This window comes from Rhipicephalus sanguineus, chromosome 2 (genome assembly GCF_013339695.2).
Source record: "Rhipicephalus sanguineus isolate Rsan-2018 chromosome 2, BIME_Rsan_1.4, whole genome shotgun sequence".
NCBI classification, from domain to species: Eukaryota; Metazoa; Arthropoda; class Arachnida; order Ixodida; family Ixodidae; genus Rhipicephalus; species Rhipicephalus sanguineus.
The window spans coordinates 187,518,842-187,529,469 of record NC_051177.1 but is presented as its reverse complement, the minus strand read 5'-3'; the positions used below and the strand labels follow the sequence as shown (position 1 = coordinate 187,529,469).

The window sequence follows — 10,628 nt, the reverse complement described above, 5'->3', positions numbered from 1 at the left end:
CCTTGAGAGGCAGAATAGCGAGAAGTCTTTTTTTAGCAATGAATACCGGCGACATGATAAAAAAATAACGCGCAATGGTTTCTATTACTACGCAGGATTGACATAGAGGCGATGTCGGCAGACCAGCCCTGTGTAAGTGGGCTAACTGCTCGGGCTTCGTCATCATGCGAGAAGTGATCGCGAAGTGGCTACGATTCATGCTTCTACCCTCGCAACTGTGATTTTGAGCACTCATGCAGTACTCATTTTTATTACCGCCTCAAGGCTGGTAGTTCCTTTTAAGAAACATAATGCAAGGCGCTTGTAGAGAAAGTCATTTCTGCACCAGCGCAAGCAACTTCCTCATCCTGCACGAAAATATTGCTAAAGTCAACAATCTATGCACAAACCTCTGTAGGGGTGGTGGTTCTTCACGTATTCTAGAAATTTTTCGGCAATTGATTCGTGAGGCAATAACCTCCGATACTGAGGTCATTGGATGATTACTCGGAAAAGTGGTTTATGGCCCCTTTCAGGGTGGAACGCGATAGCGTTATCCTGCTCTCCGCCTCCGTGGCGAAGTATTCACTACGTGTCTATAAGGCAATACGCGAACTACCGTAGCGGCATGCTTTGTAGAGGTTGTGGCTTATGATGACGATGATAATGATGAATTATGTCTCAGCCCTTGGTAATGGGTGGGCAGCTTCAAACAGCCAACTCGTTACGCCACTGGAATGGTGTGACGCCTGGTGCGAACTTGCGCTTCGGCCACGCAATATTACTTCTGTTAAGTGACGACATGACGCCTGTATTGTTAAAGCGTGAAACTGCTTCGGTCTTCTTCCAAAGCAGTTTCAAAAGCTGCAAACCTCCTCTTTACCAGTAAAGACTTGGCTTAATGAAAAAGATAAATATTTGGTCTGAGCACTAAATTGCACAGTTTACAGGCAACCTGAAGCAATGAAGCATTGCTTTATTATTTGCCGTTATGTATTTCATTTCTGGGAGATTCTCGAGGGAACAATCAGAAAATAACTTCCAATCACATGTCATGGTATTGGATTCGTTCCGTTCAAAACCACTGCATGCTCATGTCATTAGGACCTAACTCGTTATGGAGAAGCAGCAATATTGACAGACAAGCTGACTCACCTTGTTCGACAATGTCCGTCTTGCAAGACGAAGCTACTCAAGTGAGTGATGGGGTTGATACCTCTGACTCTGTTCCAGAGTGGCTTGCACTTCCGGACGCTTGTCACGCAGAATCCCTCTGTTCGTAACACCAAAGCCCTAAAAGATTCCTCGCACTGTTTGAATAGTGTGTTTTATGCATGTGAGTGTAATCCTGATGTGCTGAATTTATTGGAATGATTGAGAGGGGTCAACGGTAATATTATTATGCATTAAAGAAAAGAAGTATTGGCGTACCTCTGTGCGAGAGAAAGACAGCGAATAATCGTTATTGATGTAATATTAAGCCTTAATTTTTGGGGTAAATACTTTATTGCCACGCACAATACCTGTGTTCTATGCCGGCTAGAACACCTATCTTTATTCTTTCCACCCATCGGCGATTTTTCACTCCGGGAAAACACCGACGACGCCAACGCCGCATTTTCTATGGCAATAGCTTTTAGCACTATCGCGTTAAAAGGCAGTTGCTGTCCTGACGAAGGCAAGAGCTCTTGCAGAAACGTTGGCTCTAGCGATGTTCTCCTGTTCAGCAAGTTTTTATTGCTTCGAGACTCTGTGTACCCCTCAACGTTTACCTTGTTAAGGTTGTGTCAGTATAGCAGAAGCCCATTGAGCTTTCATAATCACGGCTTCTAGCAGCACCTGCGGGCTGCTGCTTTGTTGCCGCATGGCTTGCAATGATCAATCATCTATGTGCGCCATTGTGCCTGCTGCTGGGGCAGCCCTCTCTCTTCTAAACTATACAAAAATGTATAAAATGGCCACCGAACATGAACTCACTTCTTACTTCACTCAAGGAGTCTTGCGAGTCCGTCTTCTCTCGAAACGACGTGGAGCTGATACTTATGCATTTCAAACTCATACATGATTGAACATTGTAACTCATTCGACAACCCAGCAGCAGTCCACAAATTCTGCTACAAACCACGGTTAGGAAAATTCAATAGGTTTCTCTTCTATCGACACAGTCTTAGCGAGACAAAAATTAAGCGAAATACGGAGTCTCGAATAGATCAAAACTCGCTCAATAGTGGAACAACCCTGGGGAATCAGCGCGTTCATGCCATGGTCCGAGGCCTCGCCCTCCAGGCTCTCGTCCAATCCAAATAGGGTAGAAACGATACCACTGACATACACAAATATGCTACAGCACTGCCAATTATCCCGTAGAACCTTCACTTCGCCACACGCAAAACTCACCCGTGCAGATGCTGCTGCTTGGCGCCAGCTCCAAATTAACACGTTCACCAACGTTGCACTTCGCCACGCTTTTTACCCTACACATTATCCTGACCGATGTCCTAACTGTGGAGGACACCCTAGATTGTATCATTCCACCCGGCTTACCTAGAATACCCAATTCTTCCCCCCATCCCCCAGAGGAAAGCCGCTCATTCCAGCACAACCCTGGACTAGCGAAAGACTGACTGATCCGGCCAGCCGGACAGCAGCAGCAAATGGGGCCCTGGACTGAGGGCTCCACCCACTGGGACTTCACAAGCACAGCACAAGTAATGTTTTCTACGACTACTCACGCCACACGTAAAGTCCGAACATAGAGCGAAAGAAAACGATGCTGTTTAGTGATCAGCGGCTGATGGTGATCTGTTTCCCCGAATATTTAACCATGGAAATTTGCTTTATTCAAGCACGACTTGTATTAACTGCGATGCAGCTGTTGCGAAAGGGTCGCCGGTAAAACAGCATGAGTTGTCATATACAGGGACGCTATCTAACGCCCACTGAACGGGCGGAGCGCTCAGCCAAAAACCGGACACTCCTCCGCTGAACGCGTGCAACGGAGCGAGTAAGCATGACTTGCGGCTTAAGCCGTCTAGTCGAGTGCAGATACAGAGAACACCTGCCTGATTTCCTCGAGCGTATCTGCTCAGCGCTGCTGCTGTCCTGGCCTATAGCTCACACTCCAATGAAGGCCAACAAAGTGGTGACTCAACAGATGCGCTAATGGGAAAGGCAAAAGTTTTATTTTGCGGCTAAACAAAAATTACACACTTGTACTTCCAGAACGAAGATTTAGCTCCGAGTTCACTGCATGCCCTTCTCAAGCCTGATGAGTTCGAGGATGCCATCCTGCATCTCCTTGACGGCCTGGTACTCCGTGAGACCCAAGCGGCGCTTGTTGGAGATGTCGTACACTCCACCCTCGCTTTCTGTGTGCTCACCTCTGGTGCCTGCGTTATTAGCGGTGCTTATGATGCGCATCAGTTCTAATGCTTAACTTTTGTCGTCTATTACACGTTCGTCGATTTTCGAGTGATGCTGTTAGCACGACTAGTAGCGCTCAGAAGCGTCGTGTGTGAGTATTCACGGTCCCACACGGAATACATCTTTCAGGAATTTGGCACCACATAGCGAAAATGAGCATTACAAGGCTCATTTAAAGGCAAATGTTAAATTGCGCTCGTTATGTAAGCACAAGCTTTAATGTTCCCTCTACCGGTAAAATCACTCTTTCCACTTCAGACGGCAGCTTAACGTAAAAAAATGAAGACTCATTAATACTCATTCTCTCCCTACCTTACCGTATTATATACGGTATGTGAATGGCTGGTCTGGGGAGCCTCAAAGCGGGACCAAACGAGGGAAGTTATTTATACTTCGCATGAATGAAGAGCATGTTGTGAGTTATCTATTACCAAAGTTTAAATTGTGCAGCCTAATACAAGCTTTTCCAAAGATACCAATGCACGCATTGGCGACCGTGCGAATCGATGCCTTCGCAAATAAGTTACTCGGAAGCCTGCACTGTGGATGGAGTTTGATGAATGAACAAAAGAAACAGTTATCTACCCTTTAAATTATAACCTTGCTCGTCCTTTCAAAGTGCTACCCACGTTCAGACACAGCCCAGTTACAGATTGTCAAATAACGGCGTGGCTGTTTTGCAAAGCGAAGATGGTGCTAAAACTTTCGTGCAGCTCCGATCAGCCTTTACTTCTCTTAGATGACGGTGTGGCATACTTTTCTTCTTCTTCTGGCACGACGCACTTGGCACATAAACTAGTAGTGGGTAGTCGGCTGAGGAAAAAGAAGAAGTAGTTGGAACAATGGCGGATATACATTAATAAACCGCGCTGTGTTTTCGGAACCGCGTTTCAGAGTGCTATATTTATTGGTGACCCGGACTACGAACGCGACCTTCCATGGAGCAGCGTGAGCATCTCGACGGCCTCAGCCCTGGTACCGCTGCCACTGCACCTGGCCATGTACCCTCTTCCGGTGTTGTTGGAGGTACTACTACTATAACGCTACCACAGCTGTGGCTTGCCGATCCCTCCTTATGGTTCATTCAAGTCGAGAACAAGTTCCGCATTCATCGCATCACGTCAGAAGTTCGCAAGCATGAGATGCTCGTTGAAGCGTTGCCGCCACAGGCAATGGCCGAAGTACGCGACATCCTCGTGGGCCCGCCTGGTGACACTCCATATATGACAGTCAAACAGGCTCTTCTTCACCGACTCGTTCCGCCTAAGCATCGGCGCATTCAGCAACTTCTGTGCAACGAAGAGCTCGGGGACCGCCGTCCCACACAGTTTCTACGTCACGTGCAGCACCTGCTTGGGGACCAGCCGGACGGCTTGGAAACATCCATACTGCGTGAGTTGTTTCTACAGCGTCTTCCACCTACCGTGCGAATGGCTCTTGTCCCAGCTCAGGATAAGACGCTGTCGGAGCTGGCAGAAATGGCCGATGACATGATGGACGTTGCTCCGGCAGTCATAAACGCTGCCCGCACCTCTCCGATTTCCGAAGCAGATTCCCTTCGAGAAACGGTAAAAGATCTCGCAGCTGAAGTCGCCAACTTGCGTCTGCAATTGCTGAGCATTCGCAACTTAAATGACCAGCCTCGTCCACACCGACCATCTCTCACGTCGCCTGCTCCGCAACGGCCCCTCCACCAGCCCGAGCACCGCTTTTCACCACGGAACACATGCTACTATCACCGGCGTTTTCGTGCCGCGGCTCGCAGATGTGTGCCACCCTGCTCATGGCGCATGGGAAACGCTCCGGCCGATCGTCAATAACAGCGGCGGGCGATCAAGGCCAAGCATCAAGCCGCCTCTTCCACATCACCGACAGAACCACAGGTCTTCGCTTGCTGGTGGACACTGGAGCAGAAGTCAGCATAATCAGGGTTGCCACTGACTTTCGAGTAAATGTCGCCAAACGAAGAGCAAAAAGTCGCCAAAAGTCGCCATTTTTTTTACAAATGTCGCCAAAGAAGTCGCCATTCTAGATATGTGCGGTATACCTAGTAATAAAAGTTTCCACTCACGTATAGCCCCGAGGAATACAGTACCATCCAAGACCCTGAAATTATGTTGACGTTTCTCAATGCCAGTCGTTTCGCCCGCTTCACCATGGGAGTGCATAGTGCTGCTTCGCCGACTAGCCGCAAAATGTGCGTGGTGGCGCAAGGGTGAATGAATGAAACGCTCATGATATCCTTCCATCCCTGTGCGCTTGTTTCAAAGGTAAAAGTGTGGTAAACCTTGGGCGAAAACCGTGAAAGCGTTGTTTGTAGACAGCTTTACGTACCCTTATATGAATTAAAAGTATTAAAAGGTTTATTGAAGGTAACACGACAGAATTTTTACAGGAACCGATCATTAGTGAGTATTACACCTTTTCATTGTGAACTAATATGACACCGGACGCCACTGACTCTTTCTTAAAGTCAGCTATATCTACACCCGTCAATCTGATGCGTTATTAATGATCGAGTAGACAATGTAAAACGTTACATAGCAATTGTTTTCATTGCACACGCTCACCGAGAACAGTGGAAAATGCCTCAATAAATATTTCTTTATTGCACGAATAGCCGCGTATCCGCCTCTCTTCGCTATTCCAAAACAGTGTTTACGAGCTGAATTGGGGGTACTGCAACAGTGAATAAGTCACCAAGCTATTCAAAACAGTTGGAGCTTTGGCGGAACAAATGGTCGGAACAGTCGGCCAACCCGTCGTCTAGCCCCTTCAGAAGCGAAACTTTAGTGAAGCTTAAAGCACCTAAAGCCATAAACCTATAGTCCAACACTGCCCCCTCGCGGTTTGAAAGGGAGTCCGCTGACTTACATTTTGCTAGAATGTCGCTGGAGGACTTTCCAGTACCTCCTGCATCTAGATGAACTGAGGAGATACACACGAGTTACATGACGGACATACCGAATGACGCGTGATATGCACATACTACTCGTGGGTCTAAACCCAAGAAAAATACAGAGAATGTGGCCGCTCAATCGCTGGGAAGACACTGAGCTTAGGATGCATAACTCAGTAAAGACCTAAGCCGAAAATCGCCAAAAATTCGCCATGTCGCCATTCATAATTTTAGGTCGCCACGGGCCTCTCAAATTCGCCAATTTGGCGAAAAGTAGCCACCATTGGCAACCCTGAGCATAATTCCAGCGTCCAAAACTGACCGGCGCCTCCGCGAGAAGTCAACTCCTTTACAAGCGATCAATTCTACGGTCATCGCAACTTACGGACAGAAGTCTCTGACCCTTGATCTCGGTCTCAAGAGGAAACTGCAGTGGTTATTTTGGATAGCAGACGTACGCTACGCAATCTTAGGCGCCGATTTCTTAAGGCATTTTCATCTGCTCGTGGATATGAACCGCTGTCGCCTGGTGGATAGCTATACCGGCTTATCGGTCAATGGTTTTCTGTCACGCGCTACGGCTCTAAACCCCACTTTCGTGAAACCGCCTACGTCACCATATACAGCTCTGCTCAACGAGTTTCCGAAGATTACAACGCAGTCTCTAATGGATAAGACCCCCAAGCACACTGTGACCCACTGCATCGTAACCACAGGCCCACCGGTTCACTGCCGCCCTCGCCGACTTGGCCCTGATAAACTTCGAATTGCTCGCAACGAGTTTGAGCATATGTTACAGCTGCAGATCATTCGTCCGTCATCAAGCTCGTGGTCGTCGGCGCTACACATGGTTCCCAAGAAGAACAATGACTGGCGGCCCTGTGGTGATTATCGGGCTCTCAATGCAGTCACCGTTCCAGATCGATACCCGTTACCCAATATTCAGGACTGTACTGCCTTTTTAACCGGCACAACAGTATACTCGAAGATTGATCTCGTGAAAGCTTATCACCAGATCCCCGTTGAGCCTTCTGACATTCCCAAAACTGCAATAATTACCCCATTTGGGCTCTATGAGTATCTACGAATGCCCTTCGGTTTGAGAAACGCTGCTCAGACATTTCAGCGTTTTATAGACGAAGTCACAAGAGGCTTGCCGTTTTGTTTCGCCTATATCGACGATCTTCTCGTTGCCAGCAAGGACGCTGAAACGCACAAGGCACATCTACGTGAGCTTTTCACTCGACTGCGTGATTACGACCTTGTCATCAATGTAGAAAAGTGTCAGTTTGGAGTCTCGGAGATAGCATTCCTCGGACATCAGATCACTAAAGATGGCATCACTCCTCTACCTGACAAGGTTCAAGCTATCCTCGAGTACCCGCCTCCCACGTCCATACGTAGTCTGCGACGTTTTCTCGGACTCGTCAATTTTTATCGCCGCTTCATCCCTTCATGCTCTACACTGCTGCCAGCCTCTGGAAGCACTACTCTCGACTTCGCAAGCCGAGTCAGCCGCACTTCCCTGGGACACGGTCGCGGATCAAGCTTTTTCCGCCGTTAAGACCAAACTCGCCCAGGCCACCCTCCTGCATCACCCTTCACCAACTGCTCCCACTAGCCTCATGGTGGACGCTTCTTCAGAAGCAGTTGGAGCCGCTCTTCATCAATGGATCAATGGTGCATGGGCTCCAATTTCCTTCTTCTCCCGCAAGTTACGCGACACTGAGCGCCGATACAGTACTTTCGGACGGGAGCTCCTCGCGGCCTACCTTGCGGTGAAGCATTTCAGGTACTTCCTTGAAGGGCGACAATTTGCCATTCTCACCGACCACAAGCCACTTGTTTCGGCTTTACGTTCCTGCAGTGCCACGCACACTCCTAGAGAACTTCGGCACCTTGCTTTCATTGCCGAATTCACCACAGACATACGTTATGTAAAAGGCAGCTTTAACAGTGCAGCGGACGCTCTCAGTCGTATTACCATCAATGCCACGACAGGCACCACCGACCTTTCATTGTCTTCGCTCGCGGAGGCACAGGCATTAGACGATGAGCTTCCACGACTCCGATACTCTACTTCCCTCCGACTGGAACAAGTCAACTTTCCCGACGACGACGTTACACTCTGGTGCGATGTTTCACACAACTGCACTCGTATCTATGTTCCTTCACAGCTGCGTCGTGCTGTTTTTGACACCCTCCACTCCATCTGCCATCCAGGCGTAAGAGCTACGCAACACCTGGTCACTGAACGCTATGTCTGGCCGCGCATACGCGCTAACATTCGTGACTGGGTTCGCACTTGCACAGCGTGTCAGCGTATCAAGGTACAACGGCACACCAAGCCTCCATGGGGAAAATTCCCTCTCCCTGATGCACGTTTCGACACCATTCATTTGGACATTGTCGGCCCTTTACCTCCATGTCGGGGAAATACGTATTTGCTTACGTGCATTGACAGGTACACTAGGTGGCCTGAAGCAGCTCCAATGCCTGACATCACGGCAGAAACAGTTGCTCGTACCTTTCTTGCTACCTGGATTAGCCGTTTCGGTGTACCATCAACGGTGACTACCGATCGAGGCAGACAGTTTGAGTCAGCGCTTTTCACCTCTGTCACATCTCTACTGGGTTGTGCGCGTATTCGCACAACTGCGTATCATCCAGCATCAAATGGCTTAGTGGAGAGACTCCACCGTCATCTAAAAGCAGCACTCGCCTCGCAGCCTCACGCCGAAGATTGGGTATCACACCTCCCCATCGTACTTCTCGGCCTGCGTTCAACACTTCGGCCAGAACTTGCCTGCTCTGTAGCCGAGATGGTTTATGGCTGCACACTCCGTTTGCCAGGTGACCTCGTCAGCCCCGTTACTACGCAGAGTGTTTCGGATCCATCTTCTTTCGTCCAGCGTCTGCGGGTCTTCATGCAAAACTTGCGCCCATCACCAACTTCAGCTCACAATAAGAACGACGTTTTTCTGCTGGCAAACCTACAGACATCTTCACACGTTTTTGTTCGTGTCGATGCGTCTCGCCGTGCTCTTCAGCCTCGCTATGACGGTCCTTTCCCAGTCATCAAGCGTTCTGAACATCATTTTACAATCCTGCGTAATGGGCATGAAGACACAGTCAGCATTGAAAGGATCAAGCCGGCACCCATTCTGACAAGTTCCGTCTGATAATTTTTTTTTCTTCAAGTGCCCACGGCCACTTGTCTGCAGGGGGGGGCCTATCTGTGGCATACTTTTCTTCTTCTTCTGGCACGACGCACTTGGGACATAAACTAGTAGTGGGTAGTCGGCTGAGGAAAAAGAAGAAGTAGTTGGAACAATGGCGGATATACATTAATAAACCGCGCTGTGTTTTCGGAACCGCGTTTCAGAGTGCTATAACGGTATCGGTGCCGTAGATCACAGCTATCGTCATATGGTACTAGACTTTATGGGCGCCGCGCAAAGCGCCGACAACGCCGCCTATCGCCACGGCTCGGAAACGTAGGCGGGCTCCGGCGAGCAGTGTTCCCGTGAGCGGCAAGGCGAGTGTTGTAGTTGCTGTGATAGTTGCATCTTCCATCGCAATTTAACGCTTCTGTCAGCCTTCAGCGATGCCCAGTAACAACTGTTGAGTAGTTGGCTGCTCGAACACGTACACAAACTCGCCAGGAACACACTTGTGGAAGTTTCCGGAGCTGCTGCACGAGCAAAAGTGACGGTGGTGATGGAGTGCAGCTGTTCGACACAGAAGTTAAGCCATCGCTCTTTGTTTACGGCTGTGTTAGAACGATTACCGTGTTTTTATATCTCCTTTTATGCCGCTACGGCTTCAGTGAACATGACCATGTTTACACTTGGTCGCCTCGTCTCAATTCGGAAAGCTACAATGCACATGAGGTTGTTGTTATTCATGAGACGCGATGCTTCTCTCTGAAGAAACGACTGATGCGAAGAGCAAATCCAGACCATGCGGAGTAAAGCTATGAAGCAATTGCGCTTAGACGCTTTAAAGAAAGGACTCCGTGTTAAAAATCAGGTAACGGCGCCTTCAGAAAAGCGCCCATTGAATAACGCATGTGCTGCGCGGCATCGGCTGCATGCTCCACCTATCGGTTACACTGGCATGTGATCTTCGGTGCAGAATGTTCGCTGTGCGCTCGCCTCAGCTATCTGCATTGTGGCTGTACAACGTGGCAGCTGTGAGCACTGAAGGATTTCGACAGGACATTAAACCTCGTTTTGAAAGCCTTTTAACATGACTTCATGGTATTAGGAAACGCCCGAACTTTAAGCCCTGTTGTCTGTCACTAATGCACATTAACTTTACAAAA

General features: G+C 48.8%; 1 protein-coding gene across 1 annotated transcript in view; it reads right to left on the bottom strand.

The window, feature by feature from the left end:
* Positions 1-3,178: 3,178 nt before the first annotated feature.
* LOC119383930 (arginine kinase-like) overlaps positions 3,179-10,628 on the bottom strand; it is a 29,534-nt gene continuing 22,084 nt past the window's right edge. The window contains exon 5 of the mRNA XM_037652205.2: positions 3,179-3,368. Coding sequence (XP_037508133.2) covers positions 3,223-3,368 — 146 coding nt within the window. The 3' untranslated portion in view covers positions 3,179-3,222. The remainder of the gene's footprint in view (positions 3,369-10,628) is intronic.